Source organism: Scyliorhinus canicula, chromosome 14, assembly GCF_902713615.1.
Source record: "Scyliorhinus canicula chromosome 14, sScyCan1.1, whole genome shotgun sequence".
Classification (NCBI taxonomy): Eukaryota; Metazoa; Chordata; class Chondrichthyes; order Carcharhiniformes; family Scyliorhinidae; genus Scyliorhinus; species Scyliorhinus canicula.
The window spans coordinates 44,956,224-44,983,470 of record NC_052159.1 but is presented as its reverse complement, the minus strand read 5'-3'; the positions used below and the strand labels follow the sequence as shown (position 1 = coordinate 44,983,470).

Sequence of the window (27,247 nt, the reverse complement as noted above, 5' to 3'; positions counted from 1 at the left end):
CAGAGGTGGCAATTTTTGGGGTGTTGGAAGACCCGGGAATCCAGGAGGAGAAAGAGGCAGACGCTCTGGCCTTTGCTTCCCTGGTAGCCCAGAGACGGACACTATTAGCTTGGAGGGACTCAAAGCCTCCGAAGTCGGAGACCTGGCTATCGGACATGGCTAGCTTTCTTTGTATGGAGAAAATCAAGTTCGCTTTGAGAGGGTCACTGTTAGGGTTCACCCGGAGGTGGCAACTGTTCGTCGACTTCTTTGCGGAAAATTAATCGTCAGCAGAAGGGGGGGGGGGGTTAGTTTAGCTTAGAGTAAGGGGTTAATAAAGGTGGTACCTGTAAGGGAGGGAGACGGCTTTTGCATTATGTTTATAGATTCATGTACATTGTTTATTTTGTTGTTGTTGTTATAAAACCAAAAATACCTCAATAAAATGTTTTTTAAAAAAAGAAGGAAGCACACATGAAACTGGATATAGAACAGGATAAGTCAAAAGATTTTGGAAAGACGGTGGACTTACAATTTACACAGCCGGGACACTATTGTATTCTATTACTGACAAATAATATTTCAGGTGCAGTTGTTAAGGATGTGTTATTGGCAGCTGGAAATGGCACTTTAGCTGATAAAAAGCTTGTTGTATTAAAACTGCATAGGCAATTTGCTCATCCGTCTCCTCAGAGGCTGAAAAATTTATTAAAGGATGCAGGGGTAAGGGATGAAGACTATGCAAAGCTGAAAGAACAGGTTTGTGATTGCTATGAGGTTTGTGGGAAGTACAGAAGGACACCATCATGACCAATAGTAACCCTACCTTTGGCCAGGGATTTTAACAACATTGTGGCCATGGACCTTAAGATCTGGAATAAAGCTAACAATATGTTTATTTTTCATTTTATAGATTTAGATCAACCATTGTATGAAGTAAAGAAACTGAGAATAATCCTGGATCAGATTGTGGAAAAATGGATAGGGAATTGGCCCACCAGCAAAATTCCTTACAGGCAACGGGGGAGAATTTGCTAATGATGAGTTTAGGGATATGTGTGAAAACATAAATATCACAGTTATGAATATGACTGTGTAGAGCCCATTTAGTAATGGTGTGTGTGAAAGAAACCATGTAGTAATAGATGACATGCTCCAGAAAATTTTGGCAGCTAGACCAAATTGCAAGTTAAATTCAGCTTTAGCATGGGCGGTACAAGCAAAGAATTTGTTGTAGATGGTTGGGGGCTATCGTCCCTATCAATTAGTGTTTGGTAGAAATTCTAAAATTCCATCCATTTTGATGACCAGCCTCCAGCTTGGGAAGGGACTACAATTAGCTCTGCCTTTGCTGAGCATTTAAATGCATTACATAGCAGTAGAAAAGCTTTTTTGGAAGCAGAAGTCTCTGAAATAATTCACAGAGCTTTGAGCCATAATGTACGGCCATCATATACCGTTTTCAGTAAGGACACATAGTATACTATAAGAGAGACAATTTTAATGAATTGAAAGGCCCAGGGAAGATCATAGGCATAGATGGTAAAACAGTTATTTTGCAACATGGCAATCAGACTGTTAGGGTACATTCATCAAGGATAATGGGTACAGATTACAAATTTTCAAGTTGAGACAGAGCAGACAGACATGATGAGGAACCCGGGTCATCTGGTACGCACACATTACAGAACTATGAGGACCAGTTAACTGATAGACAGGGTTTCTGCAGAGGAACACAATACTTCTGATGAATTAGAATAGGCCATTTTTCCGAAATCGGACAGGGGCAACTTTACGTCAACAATCTTATTTGGAGACCAACAGCCCAATAGCAATTAGTCATAGTCGGGTTTCACAAAAAGAAGCAGTGGTTTCAAAGATGGAAAAAGAGAAACTGCAAAGTTTAATTGGGCAACTGAATTGGTTAGGTAGACAAATTAGACCGGACGTTAGTTTTGATGTCTTACAGTTGAGTACAAAATTGAATGTCCCTAAAGTGGAAAACATAATGAGGGCAAATAAAGCGTTGGTCAAACTAAAAATGCAGGAGTGTGTTTTGAGGTTCCCGGTTTTAGGTGATCTTAGGCACTTGAAACTCATAGTTTATAGTGATACGTCCTTTGCAAATTTATGTGATGGGGTTTCAAGCGCAGGACATTTTATTATTTTCCTTATGGGGAGCAATGGTAAATGTTGCCCTATTGTGTGGGAAACAAAGAAAATAAGGAGAGTGGTCAAAAGCACTTTGACTGCTGAGACTTTAAGTCTTGTAGAGGCGGTGGATATGGCCTTTTATTTAGCTCAGATATTGACTGACATTTTGGGATTAGGGGATTTGGGTAATATACCTATTGATTGTCACATTGACAATAAATCCCTGTGGGAAAATGTGCACTCTACAAAAGGTGTCAATGAGAAAAGGTTAAAGATGGACAACACAAGTTTGAAGCAGATGTTGGACAGAGGGGAGATAGCAAAAATTAAAAGGGTCAACAGTAGCTATCAATTATCTGACCGTTTAACGAAAAGAGGGGCTAGTTCACAGAAACGTTTGGATATTGTTAATGATGGGCGCCTGTTTCTGTGACTGTTCGTTTTGGGGGTTTTTTCCTTCCAAAAATGAAAAAAAAAGAGGGAGGAAATTGCATGTGCTTTTGAGTTTCTTGTAATTTTGTTTTCACCAAATTATTTTTTTTCTCCAAGGAAGGGGAGACTGTTAAGGAATGGGATAAGAAACATTCCAATTCGATGTCTCATTGATCCAATAATTGGCTGCAGGTGGCCTTTAGGGCATGTGATGTGATGATAGAGTTTGGAGGTGAGTGTGTTCAAGGAATAATAAAGGTGTTTGGAAAAGAAGCAAAACTCTTGACTCTTTACTCAACAGCAGCCTGAGGCGAACAATCACTCACCTTCCAGCAATCTCTACAATGAGGACACTTGCACAGACTTAGAACTGAAGTAAGCCTTGCAACCACAACTCACAGCTTGTGTACACTGAAAGTAATTAACCATGATAGTCACATCAATCAACTGTATTGGAAGATATTTACTGGTATTCCTCCCTCTATCTTGCAGGAGAAGGTGGGGCATAACAGAAAACAACAGGAAAGGACGGCTGCATGTTGTAACCCCACATGGAGAGCTGGTCGTCATGGGAATGGGCATAACTGAGGCTGTGACCACTGGTGGCACTGAAACATCATTGATAAGCGTATCTGCAGGACTCACCCACTTGCTCTCGTTCTAATTCCCCTCATCCCTCTATCCCTGCATGAAAAGTTGCACTTCAAACTTTCTTCCAAAACTTCATCACAATCCAAGCCTTCTTCATTTCAGATACCCAAGAACTAGAAGCTCCCAAATCAATGGAGGAAGAGGAAGAAGAAAATGGAGATTAAGAGACACTTGCTCTTACGCTCCAAACTACCAGTTCAGAAACTGACACTTTGGGCGGTATTCTCCCCCGCCGGGTGGGAGAATCGCCAGGGCACTGTGCGAATCGCGCCACGCCGCCTCAACCCCCACACACGATTTTCTCCCACCCCCCGAAACCAGCCGCGCACGAATCGCAGCGGGCCGCTCGGAGAATCGCTGCAAACAGCGAGCGGTGATTCTCCAACACAGATGGGCCGAGCGGCCGCTCTGACACGACAGGGTCCCGCCAGCGTCGTCCGCCCCTGGTTGCTGCCGGTGGGAACTCTGCGGGAACGCTCGGGGAGCGGCCTGTTGGTGGGGGAGGGGGGCTCCTTCACCGCGGGGGGGGGGGGGCCTCCAAAGGGTCCTGGCCCGCGATTGGGGCCCCACCGATCGGCGGGTCGGCCTCTTTTCCCCCACCCTCCCTGGGCCTACATTCCGCCTCGGCCGGCCCCTGAACACCCACGCCATATTGCGTCATGGCCAGCGCGCGTAAGAATTTCCCCGCACATGCCCAGGATGGCGCGTCCCAACTGCGCATGCGCAGGATTGAGCTGCCCCAACTGCGCATGCGCGGTTGGCGTGGCGCCCATTTGCCGCTGCGTACAGAGGCCGGAACGGCATGAACCGCTCTAGCGCCGTGCTGGCGTTAGGACATGCCCAGGCCCTGTCGTGTCGTCGTGAAACGCGACGGCGTGCATGAGCACTTGGCCGCCATATCGGAGAATCGCCCCCTGTGCATTTTAGAGGCTAGAATAGCCTATGGTGTAATATCAGATACAAATGCATAGGTGCCAGTTTGCAGGAGGGTGAGGGTTGTGCTAGCCAGGCACTGCTGGTGCCAACTGGGAACCCTGGCACTGCCATCTTGGCACCACTACCAAGGTGCCCAGGTGGCACTACCAGCTGGAAGGGGCACTGCCTTGGTGCCAGGTTGTTACTGCCAAGGTGCCAAGCTGGCATTTTTTGCATGGGTCTGATCGGGCCAGGGGTGCCCTGTGTGGGTGTTTTGTGGGGGTGTGGGGAGGGGCCGGAGACTCTCCCATAATGTGTTGGGGCTTGGGGAAGGTTGGGTGTTGCTTCAGGGGCCTCAGAGATTGGGCCGCCATTTAAAAATGGCATCCCAATCTCTCTCTACAATGGGAGAATCGGTGAGTGGAGCTCCTCAGTATACAAAACAGGTCGATGTGCGGGCTTGGCCACGCATTCCCCGTTGAGGCCCCTTATCAAACACGAGTCGCGTTTTATAGTCTTGTGTTTCTCGACGTTGCGAGCACTGGGAAACAAGTGGATGAATGCACTTGCTATGGGACTCCGTTCCCATTTAGTAAAAGTGCGCCCTTTGAAACATTTCTCTTAGATTGCACCCTAGAGCTAGATCTTTTAGGAGTGAAATTAGGAAATAACCCTACACGGAAAGAGTAGTAGACTTTTGGAACACTCTTTCACAAATGTCATTAGATGCGACATTCTCAACACCAAAATCTTCTGACATTTTCTGTCACCTTCCTGCCTGATCCTTGATGGGATTTGCTCCCATTATGTAGGGAAACGTGAGGTTTCCTACTAATATTTCATAAAGCAAGATGCTACTACACCAGTACTCTGTACCACTCTACTGCACTAGGCCTGTTTTGTAATGCGATTTTAAACCTGGGATTGATTGGTTTATGTTCTCCAAAGTTATTAAGGGATATGGGGTAGGTCACCGATCAGCTGTTGTCTTATTGAATGGCAAAACAGGCTCAAGGGGCGCTGAATGTCCCACTCCTGTTCCTATGATAGCCAGAGCACAGTGCAGGGAATGCTGGCTACACACAGCAATCGTTTACAATGGCAGGCAGCACAAATCTGACTTGCTGTCAGATAAATGGATGTGAGCTATTTGTACATCCCGGTCTCTGCCCCTTCTTGGATTGGAGGGCAGGTTTTCAGGGGTGGGTGGGGCGGGTGGTCATGGGGGGGGGGGGGGGGGTCCGTCATATCCAATTTAACCCCTCTGCGTGCATGCAGAACAATTACTAACTCTGGCATTGTTGTCAGCAGTTGTTCTGAGGTTGAATTTCCCAACCAATACGACTGAAAATAAAATGATTCCAAAGGCTGTGACGGATCATTAAGTGCTAGTGTTTACCCTGAACACAAACACTTTAGATCCATTATCACAACATTTCCTTAATGCAATGCACTTAGGACCCCAATATCGGTCTCTCCTTCCCTGATGAATTTTTCCTCACCCATGAAATTGTATTTTATGCAAATTCTCATGTGTCTGGTTGCGAGTGGAGTGGCTTTCAACACATTAAACTTTCCAGATGATGCCCTGTAGGTTTATTTCTGCTTGCTTCCATTAATTACTTTGTAAGGATGTATATTTGCTGATTTGGGGTTTCAAAGTTACTCCAGTTAACTGGGTAATTAATTATTATAGTTTTGGAACTAATCACGTTCAAGGTTGGAGTGGTTTATGTTCCAGAGGTTGCCCGTAGATGCTTGTGCACAGATTGCCTTTGTGATCCTTTTCTCCGTTCCTTGTGATCTCACTTTGTGAGGTACAAGAGACTTCACAAAGAAATAAAAACAACAGGGCGGCATGTGGCACAGTGGTTAGCACTGGGACTGCAGCGCTGAGGACCCGGGTTCTAATCCCGGCCCTGAGTTGAGTCACTATCCGTGTGGAGGTTACACATTCTCCCCATGTCTGCGTGGGTTTCACCCCCACAACCCGAAGATGTGCCAGTTAGGTGGATTGGCCACGCTAAATTGCCCCTTAATTGGAAAAAAATAATTGGGTGCTCTAAATTTATAAAAGAAATAAAAACAATTCCAGTCTGATTTTAAAAGACTCCCATTACTCATCATCACCCCCTCTACCCTTGCCCTATATTCAACGGGCTTGCCCATATCCTTGGTATAAGATCATACACAACGGGCCGGATTCTCCATCAGCTGCTGCCGGGCGCCAGTCCCCCGCTGGCTCCGAGATTGAGGTTTGCACCCCACGTCAGCAAGAGGATGCAAATGGGTCTCTTTATTTAGGGGTCTCTGGAGGGTGGGGGTGGGGGTGGTGGTGGTGGTGGTGGTGGTGGGTGGGGGGGGGGCTGATGGGGGTGGGATGGGCAATTCTTACATTGTGGGGAGAGGGTCGCCCTCTGATGGACCTTTGGGGCAACTCCCTTAAAGAGTTACCCCCTTGGCCCACCGTGAGGTCCACCACGTCAGGTACACGCTTGTCAAGACCTGCACCAATTCTCCGCCACATGATTCCTGGCCCAGAGGACCTGAGAATCACAGGAACCTGGAGAATAGGGTGCCCCATCCATACATACAACAGAAATTAGTCTTAATGAACCATATGCATCCTCCCACTGGAGCGGGTCATGAACCTCAATTCTGACGCTAGCGGGGACTAGAGCATTGTCCACAATGTGATTCAACTCTGAATGTGTGTCGCATTCTGTAATGCAGTTTAGTGCTTTAATGCAGAACAATGGGGCTGATTTTAATAGCTCATCTCATGCAAGAAAATATGCTGCACAGGCTGTGACTGCCGTGTGTCACCTGATACAGCAAGACTTCCACTAATAAAATCCTGGCTGTCTTGGGGTATAGTCTCTCACTGACAGCTCAGTAACAGCAACCACACAAACTCACTGATCAAAAACAACTGAAGCCACGCTGTAAATAATCTCTGGGCTCACCAGAGAACCTTCTGTCCGTACTGGAAACCTGCGGGGAAACTCACTCACGGAAATCAAAGAGGGACAGGCCATCGAAATAGTTTGAGCTCTTTCCTGAATCCATCCTGCGGGTGTCCAGTGACCACGCAGCGGCAGCAGTAATAATTAATCACAGCACGAGTAATGTGGGGCCTGAATTTCCTCTTTCACTGCCTTGGATTTAGATGAGGTTGAACTGTAGCTGAAAGATGGGGTGATTAAAACCCACGAGGATAGGGGGATTGGAGTAAAAATAATTTTTAAAAACGTTTTTGACTGCATAAATCACAAATCTCTTCTCCAAGCTTTTTCACTAAACATCTTTGCGTTACCTGCATCTGTAGCAGTCACCAACAACAAGTATTCTCCCCGAATCTCTCTGTCTAGACTCTGCACCAGGCTGAGTTCTCCATTTGTTGAGATTGAGAACTTGCCATCTTCATTTCCACGGATAATCTTGTAGGTCAGCTTACTGTTAGAACCCAGGTCATCATCACGCCCCAGTACCTGGGAAACACAGCAGGGCCAGACTCAGTAATTGTTTTCCAGTAATATTTCATAAGTGTTTCTGCACACGATCAATGCGCCTATCCTGAAAGTCCACTGCTTATGATATTTTGCTGAGTGATTTGAACTGCTGTGTTCTTTCCATCTTCACTTCAATCAGAAAATGTTTTAGCTTCAAGATGAATTGTACTGAATTTATCAAGGAGCAACTGTGCAATCCTGCTAAGATTTTGATAGGTCTCCGGCTCCTTTATAGTGGGAGCTGTCTTTATTACAAAGTGCTGTGCAAATTTATCATATTTGATGATTAATACACAGTGTATTGATTAAGTCATGGCGCATCAAGCACTGTTAAGTAATGTCATTGTGACAAATCGACACATCACCCTTTGGACTCTCCATTTCCTTAAAAAATACATTAAAAAGCAACATAAAAAATGTGTAGTTAAAAATAAGATAAAGACTTCATTCAGCTGAATTTTCAACAGTATAATGCTTATCTTATAAAGTAATTTCAGAAACGGCAGTTAGGGGTGGTTGGATCTCCCGAATTTACTGTATTATTACTGGGCGGCGAATGCTGAGAAGGTGAGGAGCTGGGTTAGAGGGGGGCCTCCCAGTGGGTTAGAATTGTGGAGAGTCTGTGCAGAAGGTCGGGGGTTGAGGGTGTTGGCAACAGCGCCGCTCCCGATGGTCCCAGGAAAACTTTTGGGGTGTCCGGTAGTGCTGGCGATTTTGAAGAACTGGAGGCAGTTGAGGCAGCACTTCACGTTGTGGGCGGGGTCAAGAGAGATGCCGATTCAGGGGAACCATGGGCTAGATTATCCGGTCGTCGATGCCAAAATCGCGTTCAGCAAACCCTCCAAAACGCCCCCCCCTCCCCCCCCGGGACCGGCCGGGTTTTCGACGCAGTAAGTCGCGTGTGGTCTAATCCGCCGTCGGGAACTTAGCAGGCTCAGACTCAGTCGAGCGCCGCCACAGTTGGGGGAGAGACGATCTGCTGGCAGGGGGGACACTATTCAGGGCTGGAAACACTGTGGGGATGGTGGTCCAGGGCGCACAAGCCGGCTAAAGGGAGGTCACTATTTTGCGGGTCAAGTCTGTGGGCTGCGTCCGCCATGTAGCACGGCGCGGCCGCTGCAGGCCACCGCACACATACGCGGCCATGCACCCGGCAATTCTCCAGGGCGCATTGGCAGCTAGAGCCAGGTGCTCTATGCTGCCGTCCTGTTAGCCCCCAGCAGAACAGGAAATCGGTAGCCATTTTGTGCCAGTTCCCATGTCGGCATGGGGACATAGCCCCAGAATCTGAGAATCCAGCCCCATAGGTTTGAGCCAGGAAAGTGCGATGGGTGTTTTCGGAGATGGGAGGAGAGGGGAGTTAGGGTTAAAGGATCTGTTTCTGGGGGGCCGGTTTGCGAGGCTGGAGGAGCTGGGGGAGAAATATGGGCTGGGACAGGGGGAGTTGTTTAGATATATGCAGGTCCGAGATTGCGCCAGGAAGGAGGTACAGAGCTTTCCAATGGCGCTGGCCCCCACATTGTTGGAGGAGGTATTGATGGCAGGGGGAATGGTGAAGGGGACAGTGTCAGCTATTTATGGGGTGATTCTGGGGAAGGACAAGGTATCACTGGAGGGGATTAAGGTGAAGTGGGAGGAAGAGTTGGGGGAGAGCATGGAGGAGGGGTTGTGGTGTGAGGTGCTCCGGCGGGTGAATTCCTCAACCTTGTGCGCGAGGTTGGGGCTGATACAGTTGAAGGAGGTGTATAGGGTGTACCTCACGAGGATGAGCCGACTCTTTGAGGGGGCTGACGATTTTTGTGAATGCTGTGAGGGGAGCCCCGCAAATCAGGTTCATATGTTTTGGTCCTGTCCAAAGCTGGAGGGGTATTGGAGGGAGGTCTTCAGGGTAATCTCAAGTGTGGTGCATGTGAGGCACCAGGGCCTCTAGAAGCCATATTCAGGATGTCTCATCGGCTGGGGTTGGAAGTGGGTGCAGAGGCAGATGTCTTAGCCTTCGCCTCGCTGATTGCCTGGATTCTGTTGGGGTGGAGGTCGGCTTCTCCACCCTGTGTCTCGGCATGGTGGGGGGACCTGCTGGAGATCTTAACACTCGAGAAAGTAAAGTTCGAGTTGAGGGGAAGGATGGAAGGGTTCTACAACTCATGGGCCTTGTTTATCATGCACTTTCAAGAATTGGATGACATCGAACATTGGGGGGGGGTTGGAATGGAGAAGTTATTGGTGATTATGTATGTGATGATTGTGGATTCTTGATTCTTTTTTCTTTCTTGTTCTGTATTTAAAATGTTGGGGGTTGTTTGGGGGTGAGTCGGGTAAAGGGGCTGTTGGCCAGGGGATTGCCATTGTATTTTTTATTGTTGATTATCTGGTGGGTGAATATTTGATGAAAATGTGAAAAAGGAGAAGAATAAAAATATATATTTTTTTCAATTCATTTCAGAAATGGTAGTGTATTCTCTGGCAGAGGGTGAATGATAGCAAGATTGACAGTCACAGTTCTGAATCCAGACATTGCCATTCACATCAAAACGTTTCAAAGTGATCCATGCACTACTTATGAAATGCATTGAATCACGTGCTGTGGAATTTTGACCCCATAATGTGTTCCTTTTATTTCAACAGGTTTCCCGCCCTAGAAGTTGAACTGATTGACAGGCTTGGCTCCCTGTTTTGGGGAACATTCTGGAGGAGGCTGTAACCACAGGACCAGGTAATGAACTAGGTTGCTGCATAAGTGGGAGCGTGGCAATGGAGTGGCCTAGATTTGGAGGTCCAATCCCAGGGGGCGGGTTCAGATCTTGGGGTGGCAGTCCGATCCTTGCTCCCTTGAGGGTCCGATTCTCAATCGAGGGATGGACTCTTCGGATAGCAATGGGATCCACTGGAAGGGAAGAAGGTAGCTTTTTGAGTTGGGAGGAAACATTCCTGTTCCACTTGTCCCTGAAGCAGTGCTGTAAATTACCAGTTTCCTCAAACTCTCCTCACCACCAAGAACTGCTGAGTTTCTTGTGGCACTGAAATCCCGGTTGTCCAGGGCTAATCCAGTAACACAGGTTAAGTGTGAAGCCCCGAGCCTCATTATAATATTTTAGTCAATGGTCCAGTTCCTGGGAATAGATTGGCTGCTTCCTGCCCAACATCCATTCAATCTGGAATTGAATGGGTTGGAGAAAGATTGAGTTGGGTTTGAGATTTTGAAAATGGTAACATCTCACCTCACTCTATCACCCCCTCCCCCCCCCCCCCCCCCCCCCCCCCCCCCCCCCCCCCCCCCCCCCCGCCCCGCTGTTTTTGGTTGGTGAAATTACCCAATGTCTCCAGAAATCACTTTTGAACTTGATGAATCGGATGATTTGGAGTTGGCATTGGCAGCATGATGTTGAAATTTGGAGCACTCTCATTTCTATCAGGAGATGGTGAGTTGAAATAGTATTCCCCAGACGTGTACAAATGTTGCCTTATCCAGTCAGTACTGAGAGTGCACTGTATGGTTAGTGGTGCCAGCTTTCAGCTGAGACATTAAATCAATTCTCCACCTGCCTTCCCAGGTAGATATAAAAGAAAAGCTGGTGTCTAAGTCAAGATTTATCCTCAAGCAACACCTAAAACCAATTAATTGGTCTCACATCTTATTGCTTTTTGTGGGAGCTTGCTATGGGCTAATTGGATGTCACGTTTCCCACATTGCAGCAGTGCCCAACCTTCAAAAGCTCTTAATTGGCTGCAAAGCACTTGAGGATTGCAAAGGGCACTACAAAACTGGAATCCTCTCACTTCATTATAAGAACCTGTAGCTATGAAGAGAATTTGAGGTACAGTTCTCTACTAAATAGATGTTTCAACTGTCCTTGGTCACCTAGGAGGCTCTTTGGCACTTGAAGGAGCTGTCAAAAATTGCCTCATTAAGGTTGCATTATGATAGAGAAATTGGGCAGCACGGTGGCTCAGTGGGTTAGCACTGCAGTCTCACGGCGCTGAGGTCCCAGGTTCGATCCCGGCTCTGGGTCACTGTCCGTGTGGAGTTTGCACATTCTCCCCGTGTTTGCGTGGGTTTCACCCCCACAGCAGGGGCAGCAGGGTAGCATGGTGGTTAGCATAAATGCTTCACAGCTCCAGGGTCCCAGGTTCGATTCCCGGCTGGGTCACTGTCTGTGTGGAGTCTGCACATCCTCCCCCTGTGTGCGTGGGTTTCCTCCGGGTGCTCCGGTTTCCTCCCACAGTCCAAAGATGTGCGGGTTAGGTGGATTGGCCATGCTAAATCGCCCGTAGTGTCCTAATAAAAAAGTAAGGTTGGGGGGGGTTGGGTTATGGGTATAGGGTGGATACGTGGGTTTGAGTAGGGTGATCATGGCTCGGCACAACATTGAGGGCCGAAGGGCCTGTTCTGTGCTGTACTGTTCTATGTTCTATGTTCTAACCCAAAGATGTGCAAGGTAGGTGGATTGAATACGCTAAATTGCCCCTTAATTGGAAAAAATTAATTGGGTACTCTAAAATTTTTTTTTTTTAAATGATAGAGAAATCAGCCAAAGTAGTCAGTGCTCAATATGATGGCCATCATATATAAATCCTCCACTTTTACCCATTTACAGTGATAGAATGATAGTAATTGCTGTGTTCGCATTATGCTAAAAGCCCTTGATTTTATTTGTTGTATAAGGCATCAATTACTCATAAGGCATTAATTAAACCCATTATGGGTTAATTTATTAATATGAGGCATGTGAGCACAGTTTATACATAAAGACCATAAGACATAGGAGCAGAATTGGGCCACTTGGCACATCGAGTCTGCTCCGCCATTCAATCATGGCTGATATTTTTCTCATCCCCATTCTCCTGCCTTCACTCCATAACCCCTACTCCCCTTGTTAATCAAGAACATATCTATCTCTGTCTTAAAGACAATCAGTGATTTGGCCTCCACAGCCATTCTGCAGCAAAGAGTTTAATAGATTCACTACCCTCTGGCTTAAGAAATTCCTCCTCATCTCTGTTCCAAAGAATCGTCCCTTTAGTCTGATATGGTGTCCTCTGGTTCTAGTTTTTCCTACAAGTTGAAACATCCACGTCCACTCTATCCAGGCCTCGCAGTTTCCTGCAAGTTTCAGGAAGATCCCCCCTCATCCTTCTAAACTCCAACGAGTACAGACCCAGTCCTCACCTGTTCCTCATACGACAAGTTCTTCATTCCAGTGATCATTCTTGCGAACCTCCTCTGGACCCCTTCCAAGGCCAGCACATCCTCCCTTAGATATGGAGCCCAAAACTGCTCACAATACTCCAAATGGGGTCTGACTAGAGCCTTATACAGCCTCAGAATACATCCCTGGTCTTGTATTCTAGCCCTCTTGACAATGAATGCTAACATTGCATTTGCCTTCTGAACTGCCGACTGAACCTGCACATTAATCTTAAGAGAATCGTGAACAAGGACTCCCAAGTCCCTTTGTGCTTCTGATTTCCTAAGCATTTCCCCATTTAGAACATTGTCTATGCCTAAATTCCTCTTTCGAAAGTGCATAACGTCACACTTTTCCACATTGTATTCCATCTGCCACTTCTTTGCCCACTCTCCTAGCCTGTCCAAGTCCTTCTGAAGTCCCCTTGCTTCCTCAATACTACCTGCCCCTCTACAGATCTTTGTATCATCTGCAAACTTAGCAAACATGCCTTCAGTTCCTTCTTCCAGATCATTAATGTATATTGTGAAAAGTTGTGGTCCCAGCACCGACCCCGAGGTACACCACTAGTCATCGGCTGCCATCCTGAAAAAGGCCCCTTTATCCCCACTCTCTGCCTTCTGCCAGTCAGCCAATCCTCTATCCATGCCAGGATCTTACCCTGAACACCATGGGCTCTGAACTTAATTACAGTCTCCTATGCGGCACCTTGTCAAAGGCCTTCTGGAAATCTAAATAAATCACGTCCACTGGTTCTCCTTTATCTAGTCTCCTTGTTATCTCCGGAATGTGGCGACTGGGGAATTTTCACAGTAACTTCAGTGCAGTGTAAATGTGAGCCTACTTGTGACAGTAATAAAGATTATTATTAACAGAGATCCTCATCAGAGACTCCCCCATCATCAGCATGGTGGAACAGTGGTTTGCACTGCTTGCCTCATAGCACCACAGACCCATGGTTGATTCCGGCCTCACGTGACTGTCTGTGTGGAGTCATTATGTTCTCCTCGTGTCTGCGTGGGTTTCCTCCGGGTCACCAATTTTCTCCCACAGCCTAAAGATGTGTAGGTTAAGTGGATTGACCATGCAGAATTGTCCCTTAGTGTCCAATAGGTTAAGTGGCGTTATGGGATAGTGTGGAGATGGGGACGTGGGCCCATCCTAACTTTTCGGCGGAAAAGTTAAATAGACAACCCCATAAGTTCTGTGTATGGACAATACAAGATTTGCATTTCAAAGGCTGTCAATGGATTTGAAGCCCTTTGAAGTGTACTTGACTTTCCAGGAAGTCTCTGACACTTGTAACAGCTGCTGCTTTAAATGCTTGTGTCTGAGGCAACAGATGTTAGGGAAGAGTACGTAAAATGCCGATAATTGTTCACTCTGCTGCCTGGAGTGCTTCAGCTTTCAGACAGGGTTGACTGATGGGACTCTCTGATGGGTCTCTCTGATGGGGGTCTCTGATAGGGGTCTCCGATGTAGGTCACCAATGGGGCTCTCTGATGGGGCTCTCTGATGGGGGTCTCTGATGGGGGTCTCTGATGGGGCTCTCTGATAGGGGTCTCCGATGGAAGTCACCAATGGGGCTCTCTGATGGGGCTCTCTGATGGGGCTCTCTGATGGGGTCACCAATGGGGCTCTCTGATGGGGCTCTCTGATGGGGCTCTCTGATGGGGTCACCAATGGGGCTCTCTGATGGTGGGCTCTGATGGGGGTCTCTGATGGGGCTCTCTGATGGGGGTCACCAATGGGGCTCTCTGATGGGGGTCACCAAAGGGGCTCTCTGATGGGGCTCTCTGATGGGGGTCAACAATGGGGCTCTCTGATGGGGGTCACCAATGGGGCTCTCTGATGGGGGTCACCAATGGGGCTCTCTGATGGGGCTCTCTGATGGGGCTCTCTGATGGGGCTCTGATGGTGGGCTCTGATAGGGGTCTCCGATGGAGGTCACCAATGGGGCCTTCTGATGGGGCTCTCTGATGGGGCTCTCTGATGGGGTCACCAATGGGGCTCTCTGATGGTGGGCTCTGATAGGGGTCTCCGATGGAGGTCACCAATGGGGCTCTCTGATGGGCCTCTCTGATGGTGGGCTCTGATAGGGGTCTCCGATGGAGGTCACCAATGGGGATCTCTGATGGGGCTCTCTGATGGGGCTCTCTGATGGGGCCCTCTGATGGGGGTCACCAATGGGGCCCTCTGATGGGGCTCACTGATGGGGCTCTCTGATGGGGCTCTCTGATGGGGCCCTCTGATGGGGCCCTCTGATGGGGCTCTCTGATGGGGCTCACTGATGGGGGTCACCAATGTGGCCCTCTGATGGGGCCCTCTGATGGGGCTCTCTGATGTGACCCTCTGATGGGACCCTCTGATGGGGCCCTCTGATGGGGCTCTCTGATGGGGCCCTCTGATGGGGGTCACCAATGGGGCTCTCTGATGGGGCTCTCTGATGGGACCCTCTGATGGGGCTCTCTGATGGGGCCCTCTGATGGGGCCCTCTGATGGGGCTCTCTGATGGGGCCCTCTGATGGGAACTCTGATGGGGCCCTCTGATGGGGCCCTCTGATGGGACCCTCTGATGGGGCCATCTGATGGGGCTCTCTGATGGGGCTCTCTGATGGGGCTCTCTGATGGTGGGCCCTGATGGGGGTTATGATGCGCCGCTGAGGAGGTTGGTGGGGGACGGGGTCAGGTCACCCTCATGTCAGTGGGGACGGGTCAGGATTTAAGGGGGGAGGGGGGCCCCCACCAGACCTCGATATGGCGGCCGATACCGGGATTCTGATAGAATCTCGCAAGCTCTCCCCCAAGAATAAATTAGCATGGTGAAGGAGAGAGACTCATAGACTGGGCCCCGCTCCTAGTGCTAACGAAGACCAGTAGTGATTCTCTACTGATGGGAGCCCAGCCTCCAGAATCTAGGCCTAGATCACATGACACACCTCCCTTCTGGCGATGTCATGCTGCTATCCTTTAAAGACATATTACAACAGTAATCACATTAAGGATTGGCTATTTTGGGCTATTCAAGCTGCTGTTCACATTTCATTAAGTGTGAATATCTGTCATCAAGGGGGCAATTTTGAACAGCTCCTTCAGATGCTAAAGAGCCTCCAAGTTGAGCATGATGGTCTTGCGCAAATAAAACAAAATACTGCGAATGCTGGAAATCTGAAATAAAAACAGAAAATGCTGGATCAATGCCACAGGTGTGGCAGCATCTGTGGACAGAGAAAAAAAGTTAACGTTTCAAACACATTGACCCCCTAAACAGTTGGTTTAGCCTAAGGTAGCATCTTAGTAAAGGGGTAGAAGCTTGTCTGATCTGACCAGAGTATTGTTAAGGGACCGATTGTCTTTTAAATTGTCTGCTAGCATTCATTAAAGAGGCTGTATGACATTTTAGTGAATAGCACTTGACCCAACGCCCTTTCCAACAGTGACCAACTAACGGGAATAATAAAGAACTGCAGCAAAGGATTTCAAGTGGCTACTTAAAATATATCACTGTTTAGGTTCACTTGCTGCTGGAGATTTGAGAAAGACTATTGGGAAATGTTCTTAGAAATTTTGTCAATTATTGACACTATCAACATTTATTCCAGAAATTCTATGAGGGCTTCACCTAAAAAGAATGAGTTCTGTGTTACTGACACCTTAAAGCAGTCACCCAGGGATCAGGAGTGCTTGGTCATGGGTATTTCTCTACAACTCCCTTTTGGTCTGCAAGATAAATAATTCTCAGGAAGTAAATGAAAAAAAGTCAAAATCTATTGGGATTTGGAAATGATTAGTTTGAACTTGGCATAATCTTGAGTGCTCTTAGCTCAAGGTGGAAAAAAAACCAAAGGAATCTAAATTGGAATGTGAAGACTAATCTTTGTTTAATGAACCCATGTGCTCCTCTGTTACAGGCAGTCTTGATAGACCTACATTTGTAAACTTGGTTCTGTTTTTTTTGTTCCCAAATTGGTAGAGATTTCATTATTTTCTCTGTAAACTCATTACACATCAAATTTACTGATCGGGAATTTTCATGCAGCAGGTTATGGATTAATAATTTTCTTTTAAATTGACTAGATACATCGAAACCAAATTAACTCACTTGGGTCTAGGCCGAGCGTATCTTTGTGTTTTTGTTTTGAATACAGATGAATCACAAGTCACAGCCGACAACCCAAGAATTCCAAAATTGCCCTGTCACAACAAAGTGACAATGGGGACATAAAGGCTTTTCCTTTTATGGAAAGGGTCAACTCATTCAGACTTCACTTTTGCCCTTTGAATTAAAGTGTTTGTGAAGTGTTACCTTCCACACCAATTGCAATATCTGATGATTTGACTTTTCTTAAAACTACCATGCTGGGATATAATTGCTCTTGCGATCTAATTGATTAAATACCAATTAAGTGCATATGGTAACTAATATAAAAGGATAATAAATAAATTCTAATTTTGACAAATAAAGGGCAATAGGAGTTAGTCTGTATGGGCTGCTGAGCTTCAAAACCCTGTCATTGTTTGAAATGAGATAAATTAAACATTCTCAGTTTACAATGTCACCATTTGAAACTGGGATATTTTATAAAAGTAATATTCTTTTTGTGTGTGTTATCAATGCTGAGTAATGCTAACTCAGTTAATGAGTACATGAATATGTAAAGTCTGTTGTTTTAATTTTAGGTATTTAACTACAAGTAGTTTAGAAATTAATAACCTTCTGTACAGGGATAAAGGCTGTTATGTGTGAGGTGATCTATAGGTGGGGAGATCATGTTAAATTTGGGGAGTGTCAATGAAGCGGAAACAGATGGTGGGATTCTTCAATCACTTAATTACCTTGGGTTAGGGAATGGGAGTCAAAACCTTCAACAAAATAATTTGGTGGGACAATATTTGGAGTTGGGGTCTAAAGTGGAAATACACCCTTGGACACAGGTCATGTTGCATTTTCTTATTATTGCTATGTGGTGGTATGGATATGAGCACTGCCATTGGTGCAGAGCACTGGCTTCCCATTGGCTCTGGCTGGTCATGTGCCTCTCGTCCAATTGGTTGGGACTAGTCATGTGACTGCTCTCCAATTGGTCGAGAGGCAAGTAGGTGGGGGTATAAGTACCCAGAATTCCCGGCGGTCGGCCATTCTCTGTAGTCGACCACCAGGCTAACAACTAGCAGATTAAAGCCACTATTCGGATCCTAAATGTGTCTTGAGTCGAATTGATGGTACATCAATTTAATCAGCTAGAATTCTGGAATGGAGCTTCGCATCAAGCCTGACTGCCTCCGCACCAGCCCGCATGCTGCAAATGCGTCTGCAATTTTTAAACACTGGCAGGCGTGTTTTAATAGTTACCTGACGACTGCAGCCGGCAAGCCTACCAAGGAGCAGAAACTCCACATCCTCCACTCATGCGTGGGCACATCGGTCTACGCAATGATCGAGGACGAAGGCAACTTTGATGAGGCCATGGAGATTCTCAAAGGACACTTTCTTCGGCCGGTCAACAAAGTATACACACAGCATCTCCTGACGACCAGACAACAGTTCCCTGGTGAGTCACTCGACGAGTTTTACCAGGCCCTCACAGCTCTAGGGAGAACGTGCGCATGTCTCCAAGTTTCGGCGACAGAGCACATGGAACTTCTAATCAGAGACGCTTACGTTGCTGGCATGCGGTCCCCTTCTATCTGCCAACGATTGTTAGAGAAGAACACCCTCAGCTTAGCTGAGGCACGGACTCTGGCAACCTTCCTGGAAGTTGCTGATATGAATGCCCGCGCAAACGCCCCCGACCGCGCAGTAACCCCCTGGACCTCATGGCACGTGCCACCCCCATCCTCCGTGGACCCCGACCCCCCCCCCCCAAGCCTGCGCCGCGGGTTGTTCCGACAAACTAGCGGAGCCCTGTTGCTATTTCTGTGGCCTCTCGAAGCACCCCCATCCGTGCTGCCCGGCCCGCTCCGCTCTGTGTAAGAGCTGCAGGAAGAAGGGCCACTACGCGGTGGTCTGCCAGACCAAGTCAGTCGCTGCTGTTCCACGCAGCGCCCGCGGATCACCCCCCTCCCCCCCCCCCCCCCCCCCCCCCCCCCAGGGCCCCACGCCGCGCACCAATCTCTCCGGCCCGCCTCCCGGCCCCCGCAACGGCCCCACGGTCCTCCCGACCCTCGCTCCCAGCCGCCCCGACCAGCCCGCAGACACCGCTGACACTGCCCAGCCGCCACGAGGTTCCTACGGGCGCCGCCATCTTGGGCCCCGGACGCCATGTGCGGGCCATGGGCGCCGCCATCTTGGGCCCCGGACGCCATGTGCGGGCCATGGGCGCCGCCATCTTGGGGCCCCAGCTTCACGCGCGGGTCCTGGGCGCCGCCATCTTGGGACCCCGACTCCACGTGCGGGTCCTGGGCGCTGCCATCTTGGGCCAACTCGGAAGGCCCTGCAAGCGACTAATCTGCCACTGAAGAGGATCTGGAACTCTCACCACGACTGGCTTCCATCAAGCTCGACCAGTCGCGACCACGCACGCTCGCCAAGACTACAACAATGGTTCAGCTCAACGGACACAAAAGAAGGTGCCTGCTGGACTCCGGGAACACGGAAAGTTTCGTCCACCCTGACACGGTAAGATGCTGCGCGCTCCCCATCCACCCAGTTAAACATAAAATTGAATTGGCCTCGGGTTCGCACTCCGTTCAAATCACCGGGTGCTGCATAGCGGACCTCACAGTCCAGGGGAGGGTTTTCAAAAATTTCAAACTCCTCATTCTCCCCCGTCTGTGCGCTCCGGCACTCTTGGGCCTGGACTTCCAGTGCAACCTGCATAGCGCATAGCTTGACCTTTCAATTCGGCGGCCCTATTCCTCCTCTTACTGTTTGCAGCCTCGCGTCCCTCAAAGTGGACCCCCCTTCCTTGTTTGTTAATCTCCCCCCAGATTGTAAACCTGTCGCCACTAGGAGCAGACAATACAGTGCCCAGGACCGGACCTTCATCGGGTCCGAGGTCCAGAGGCTCCTTAAGGAAGGAGTTATCGAGGCCAGCAACAGTCCCTGGCGAACCCAAGTGCTGGTAGTTCGGACTGGGGAGAAAAACCGGATGGTCATCGATTACAGTCAGACCGTCAACAGGTTTACGCAGCTGGACGCGTATCCTCTCCCCCGTATTTCCGACCTGGTTAACAGGATCGCGAAGTACAAAGTCTTCTCCACGGTGGACCTTAAGTCCGCCTACCACCAGCTCCCCATCCGCGCGAGTGACCGTAAGTAAACCGCGTTTGAGGCAGATGGGCGCCTCTACCACTTCCTCAGGGTTCCATTCGGTGTCACAAATGGAGTCTCGGTCTTCCAACGGGAGATGGACCGAATGGTCAACAAGCACGGTTTACGGGCCACCTTCCCATATCTCGATAACGTCATCATCTGCGGCCACGACCAGCAGGACCACGACATCAACCTCCAAAAAGTCCTCCGAACCGCAAAACCCCTTAATTTAACTTACAATAAGGATAAGTGCGTGTTTAGCACCGACCGTCTAGCCATCCTCGGCTACGTAGTGCGTAACGGAGTAATAGGCCCCGATCCCGAATGCATGCGCCCCCTGATAGAACTCCCTCTCCCCAACTCCCTCAAATCCCTCAAACGCTGTCTGGGCTTCTTCTCATACTACGCCCAGTGGGTCCCCAACTACGCCGACAAAGCCCGCCCCCTCATCCAATCCACCTCCTTTCCCCTGTTGATGGAGGCCCGCCAGGACTTTAGCCGCATCAAAGCGGATATCGCAAAGGCCACGATGCATGCTATCGACGAGTCCCTCCCATTCCAGGTCGAGAGCGACGCGTCTGACGTAGCTCTGGCGGCCACCCTGAACCAAGCGGGCAGACCCGTGGCCTTCTTTTCATGAACCCTCCACGCTTCCAAAATCCGCCATTTCTCGGTGGAAAAGGAGGCACAGGCCATAGTTGAAGCTGTGCGACATTGGAGGCACTATCTGGCCGGCAGGAGGTTTACCCTCCTCACAGACCAACGGTCAGTAGCTTTCATGTTCGATAATGCACAGAGGGGCAATATCAAGAACAACAAGATGTTGCGGTGGCGAATCGAGTTGTCCACGTACAACTACGATATCTTGTATCGTCCTGGGAAGCTCAACGAGCCTCCCGATGCCCTATCCCGCGGTACCTGCGCCAGCGCGCAGACAGACCGCCTCCGCTCCCTCCACACGGACCTCTGCCATTCAGGGGTCACCCGTTTCTACCATTTTATTAAGGCCTGCAACCTGCCCTACTCCGTCGACGAAGTCAGGACAGTCACCAGTTGGCAAACCGCACTTTTACCGCCCCGAACGAGCGCATCTGATCAAGGCATCCCGCCCCTTTGAACACCTCAGTACAGACTTCAAGGGTCCCCTCCCCTCCAACAACCGTAACACTTATTTCTTTAGTGTTATCGACGAATATTCTTGATTCCCTTTCGCCATTCCCTGTCCCGACATGACCACAACAACCGCCATAAAGGCCCTCCTATCCATCTTCTCCCTGTTCGGTTACCCCGCATACAACCACAGAGACTGGGGGTCCTCTTTTATGAGTGACGAATTGCGTCAGTTCCTGCTCAGCAGGGGCATAGCCTCTAGCAGGACGACCAGTTATAACCCCCGGGGTAACGGTCAGGTCGAGCGGGAGAATGGCACCATTTGGAAGACCATCCTGCTGGCCCTACGGTCCAGAGATCTCCCCATTCCCCGTTGGCAAGAGGTCATTCCCGACGCCCTGCATTCAATCCGTTCTCTCCTCTGTACTACCACCAATCAAACACCTCATGAACGTCTTCTTCTTTTCCCCAGGATGTCGTCCTCAGGATCCCCTCTCCCGACCTGGCTGGCCACCCCCGGGCCCATTTTGCTCCGGAAGCATGTGCGGGTGCACAAGTCCGACCCGTTGGTTGAGCGAGTCCAGTTACTCCACGCCAACCCGCAGTATGCATACGTGCAGTATCCCGACGGTCGGCAGGATACGGTCTCGCTCCGGGACCTGGCACCCGCCGGCGTGCGGCCTTCTCCCCCTACATCAACACCTCCCCCCCAACCCCAATTCCCCCCAGCGCCCCCCGCGCCCCCACGACCCAGCGCACATGCCCCCTCTTCCCCGATTACAACGTCTCCACCACCGGCCCGGGGTACGGAGACACATCTACGACCAACGCTCCCGGAGGCAAGGACGACCATCGGCCCGACGTCACCGGCTCCACTGCGACGGTCCTCTAGAACACCACGGGCATCCGACGGGCTGATCGTCTCCATCTGATGCAGCCATTGGACTTTTTTTGGGACATTTTGTATTATTCCGTCGTTATTAGTAGTAGTAGTATTGTTTTGCCACGAGCCAGTGGGCAGCTCACCCCCATCGATTTTCGCTGCTCATACCACCAGTCCTTGGACCCCCCCCTCTCTCTCCCACTTACACCCCCCCCTTCTTTCTCCACAAGGGGTGAATGTGGTGGTATGGATATGAGCACTGCCATTGGTGCAGAGCACTGGCTTCCCATTGGCTCTGGCTGGTCATGTGCCTCTTGTCCGATTGGTTGGGACTAGTCATGTGACTGTTCTCCAATTGGTCGAGAGGCAAGTAGGCCCCACCTCCGAGGCAGGGTATAAGTACCCAGAGGTTCCGGCGGTCGGCCATTCTCTGTAGTCGATCACCGGGCTAACAACTAGCAGATTAAAGCCACTATTCGGATCCTAAATGTGTCTTGAGTCGAATTGATGGTACATCATGCTACTGTTCTCGTTACCATATATCATGCTTTTACAATGATACATTAAAAGATGGACAAAGGTAAATGGAAGTTTGATTAAATGTGGCATCGGTAATTAGACATAGGAGTTTTAAATATGTAAATATGTCATTGAACAAGCTTTGAATATTGTAAGGGAAGTCTGCATCTCTGACTCACTCTGGGAAATTGGGTTGCCCAAACTAATGATCCCATGCATTTACACTTATGGGATCACAGGGGGAAATATGGTACTGAAAACAGGCTGAGAAGATAGACATAGGCCAGGAACTGACTCTGTCTCATGAGGCCCTGACTGGCCATCTGCAAAACCACTCAAGTCAATGCATAAACTTGTTATTGCTATATGGACTTTGTGATTACCCATTCCAAAGAACAAGACCACGCTATGAATATGTAACAAATTTCCGGACACAGGTGATCAACTTTGCAGCAGGACGAAGAGGCTTTGATAAAGAGTCATTGGACTCGAAACCTTAGCTCTTTTCTCTCCCTACAGATGCTGCTTGACCTGCTGAGATTTTCCAGCATTTTCTCTTTCGTTTCAGATTCCAGCATCCGCAGTAATTTGCTTTGATCCAGATAAATGAAGCTATCAGACTCCATAATGAGCTTATGGCTGGTCAGATGAGGGTGTTTCAGAGGACAATTGTTTGAATCACTATGGATGAACAGGAGTATCCTGTCTTTTCCATTAACAAGTTGGGGTCTGGATGGGACAATGGTCAGTTGTGGATGTACACCTATGACTCAATCCTAGCATACCTATACAAAGAAAGGAACATTGAACAGATCTTCAGCGCTAACCTGGGAGTCCCCTAGGTACAACAATTGCAAGAAGACGAGATCCTGGGTTTCGAAGCCCAATGAAGACATCCACATTGAGTGATCGTAGCCTGCCAGCCTCCTTCACTAACTGCGGGTAAAACCCAAAGCTCAGCTGTGAGTCTGGGACATACTTTGTTGAGTGAAAAAATTATGAATAAAATTACGTTAAGTTGTGAACTTGTTTTATCCTTTGTTCATCTCGCAAGTAAGGGCACCTGTGTAAAACATTTGAATAAGTAAACTGGTTGAAAGTATCTGAATTGGACAGGTACAACAGTACAGACACTTTTCGCTGGTTTGATCAAATATTTTAAAATGTCAATTATATCACAAATTAAAACGACTGTCGCAGCACATGAATAAGATATAAAAAAGCAAATCTCCTAAATACCTGATATACAATTTGAGGAACTGTAGTTATGTTCTCCAAGAGATGTAAAGTCATTCTCGTGGGCTGGATGATTGGCGTAAAGTCATTGAAATCTCTGAGTATAACATTGACAGTGGCTGTTCCTGACCTGGGGCTCCTTCCCCCATCCAATGCAAATACCAGAAAAGAATACACTGGGATTTGTTCACGATCCAAATTACCAGACACTGAAATTAATCCAGTAACTGAATCAATGTAAAAATCCTTGATGCTAATCGTATATCGAACCTGTCCATTTGTGCCTTCATCAGGGTCAGTAGCTGAAACTATAAGTAAATCTGAGCCACGAGGCATATTCTCATCCACTGTCACAGTATAAATGCTTTGTGTGAAGACAGGACTGTTGTCATTTATGTCAGTAATGATTACTCTAATGCATATTGATGAAGAAAGTGATGGCTGTCCTTTGTCTGAAGCGGTCACATTCATTGAAATCCATTCTGCTAGTTCTCTGTCAAGATTGCCAACGACGCTAAGTTCTCCACTTGTTGCATTGATGCTAAACATGTTTGGTATATGTTGCTGCAGAGAATATTCAACATGGCCATTAAGCCCACTATCCAGATCCACAGCTTTAACTGTCATTATCACTGTGCCAGGAGAAGTATCTTCAGGAACATGGACAGTATTTGCAGTTCTAAATTCAGGGGCATTATCATTCACATCGTTGAGCTTCACTGTAATCCATGCACTACTTGTAAAACGTACTGAATCACATTGAGCTTGGTCAGTAGCTTGAACAATTAAAGAATAGACAGACTGGTGTTCGAGATCTAATGTCCTTTGGACCTGAAGCACAGCATTTCTGTCAACTGTAAACTGCCCATTGCGATCCCCTGAGATTATCTTAAATGTCAAAGCAGCATTCGGACCTGGACAACAGACAAATCACAACATTAAATAATGTTTAGTCATTTATACATCACTTTTACAGAGCATTTCCTATCCCAAAATTCATTGCAAGACTGTCAGCAGGTCAATAGCAAAAACAATCTCTGTTTGACTGATGTCACTCCTTTTACTGTGATTTTAAATGAATAGTGGTTAATATTTACTTTTAAAAAATAAATTTAGAGTACCAATTTTTCTTTCCAACTAAGGAGCAATTTAGCTTGGCCAATTCATCTAAGTTGCACATCTTTGGGTTGTGGGGGTGAGATCCACGCAGACATGGGAAGAATGTGCAAACTCCACACAGGCAGTGACTTGGAACGGAGAACCCTGTTTCCGACGAGGACGCGCCATCGAGGAACACGTGGCTAGGGGACCAGAGAATCCAGCCCAGATTCGTAATTTACATACTTCTCAGTATAAGTCATTGGATATCAGTTAGGAATGGGAACTTTGAGAGCAGCACGTGGCACAGTGGTTAGCATTGCTGCCTACGTTGCTGAGGACCCGAGTTCTAATCTCAGCTGTCCGTGTGGAGTTTGCACATTCTTCCCGTGTCTGCGTGGGTTTCACCCCCACAACCCAGGGTAGATGGATTGACCTCGCTAAATTGACCCTCAATTGGAAAAAAATTATTGGGTTCCCCAAAATGTAAAAAATAAAGGAGTGGGAACTTTGTTTAATTTTTCCTTTTCCTAGCCCACAATACTGACCAAGTGTTAGAATCGTGCCTGCCACTCTGTCTAAACTCAGTTAAATCAACATAAACCTGGGATAGAAACTGGAAACTTTATATTCCGCAAGACTTAGTAAGTTAGTGCAATACCTCCCAAACAATACAGAGAGTTGATGGAGAAGTTTTAAAATATTTGTTGCTATGGCGATTTCAGGTAACCCCACACCAGAAAAGTAACCTCGATGTTAAGATTTGAAGATTATTTCTCCATACATGAAAGATTGTGCTACATAACCACTTGGCGCTTTACAGAATGTTCACCCTGCATAGTTTGACTGGCTTTCTCACTTTGAAAATCAGCTTGGACAAATAAATACATGCTGTTCGCTTTACTCTGAGGCTTTGGCATAAGTTTTTGGCATGTCGAAAAAACAATTAATATGGCTTCTCACTGCTTAGCCTCTAATTACGAATGTTTGCTAAACCAGCTATAATGCCATGCTCAAAGGTAACGGTCAGTTCAGGGAGTTCCTGACGGTTGTGCTGGGGCTTGGGGGTGTGAGAGCCCCCGATGATTGGTCGGGGGTAGGGGGGAGGACTGTTGGAGGGAGAAACCCTCCGATAATTGTGCTGGGGGCGGTGGGGGGGGGGGGGGGGGGGGGTCGTCGAAGCAGCGAGCCCCTAATGATTGTATCGTGGGGTGATGTTGGTGGGAGGCGAGAGCCCCTGATGATTGCGCGGGTTGGGAGTGGGGGGTGGGGGGGGGGGGGGAGAACTTCAGTTCTGACTGGGGTGTCCTTTAAAGATGGCGCCCCAATCTCTGTTGAGATCAGGCCCTGCCTCATTAGATTGATGTCGAAAACCCTGCCCACTCTTTTTTGTTTGAGTGCCTGAAGATCTGGACTAAAAGCTCGGCTCTGATGCTGGAGAGCCACACACCAGTTTTGAGTCAGAGCCTGACACCTGCAAAAATACGATAAAATCCCACCAAACGGTGGATTCGGACGGCGGGGTATGGACGAGGCTGTAAAATGCAGGGAGCGGTTCACAAGCCCACTGACTTCCAGTTGAGCAGGTTGTATTGTTGACTGATGTCTTACGACTGCAGTACAGCAAGAGCTGTCAACTGTACCTTCCAGACTCAATTATTTCCATGCGCAAATGGTGATGGTGATGATGTCATTCGAAAGATCCGGATGTGCGTAAATTTGCAGTAAGACCCGTGTACAAAGGCCAGGGAGGAGGAGTGAGTCACAGCAGCAGCTGTCAGACAAGCCAGATTTCCTTTTAACTTGAATGAATAGAGTTACTCATTCCAGTATCCAAGCATGAATAAAGCGAAGTGAAAGACACAACATGCCGTTAAAGATTTTGTTCTCCCTGCACAAGCGACAGTAGCAGCATTAAACATTCATAGGAGTAGCACGAAGCGGAGTTGGAGGCATCGGCATTATTATCCATTTCATTTAAGGGTAGTGTGAAGGGGGCATACTCCTACTAAATGTTTCAGTTTCCCAAAGTCTTAATCTGGTGGGAGGAACACACTATTTAATAGAAGAAGTGGACAGGCATTAGTGCGACAGCCTAGTAGACTGAACTGCTGTGCCATACAGTGACAGAGAGCAGCTTAATGCCTGTGATTCACCCCAAAGCTGCCACATAATATGAAGGAGGAATGGTGGAGGGGGAGAGGCCAGATTTTTCACCAGGCTATCAAAATACAAATCATTGCTGTGTCATCCTTACGTACCTCTCAGTGACCAGTTCAAAAGCAACAGTAGCAGGCCCTAAGACCAGATCGTGTGG

The 27,247-nt window shown here is 48.1% G+C and overlaps 1 protein-coding gene across 1 annotated transcript in view; it reads right to left on the bottom strand.

Annotated features, from left to right (window-relative positions):
- LOC119977660 (protocadherin Fat 4-like) overlaps positions 1 to 27,247 on the bottom strand; it is a 221,533-nt gene that overhangs the window by 167,580 nt on the left and 26,706 nt on the right. The window contains exons 4-5 of the mRNA XM_038818825.1: positions 23,836 to 24,746; positions 7,448 to 7,622 (exon numbers count right to left, since the gene is read on the bottom strand). Of these exons, the coding sequence (XP_038674753.1) occupies positions 7,448 to 7,622; positions 23,836 to 24,746 (1,086 nt within the window). The remainder of the gene's footprint in view (positions 1 to 7,447; positions 7,623 to 23,835; positions 24,747 to 27,247) is intronic.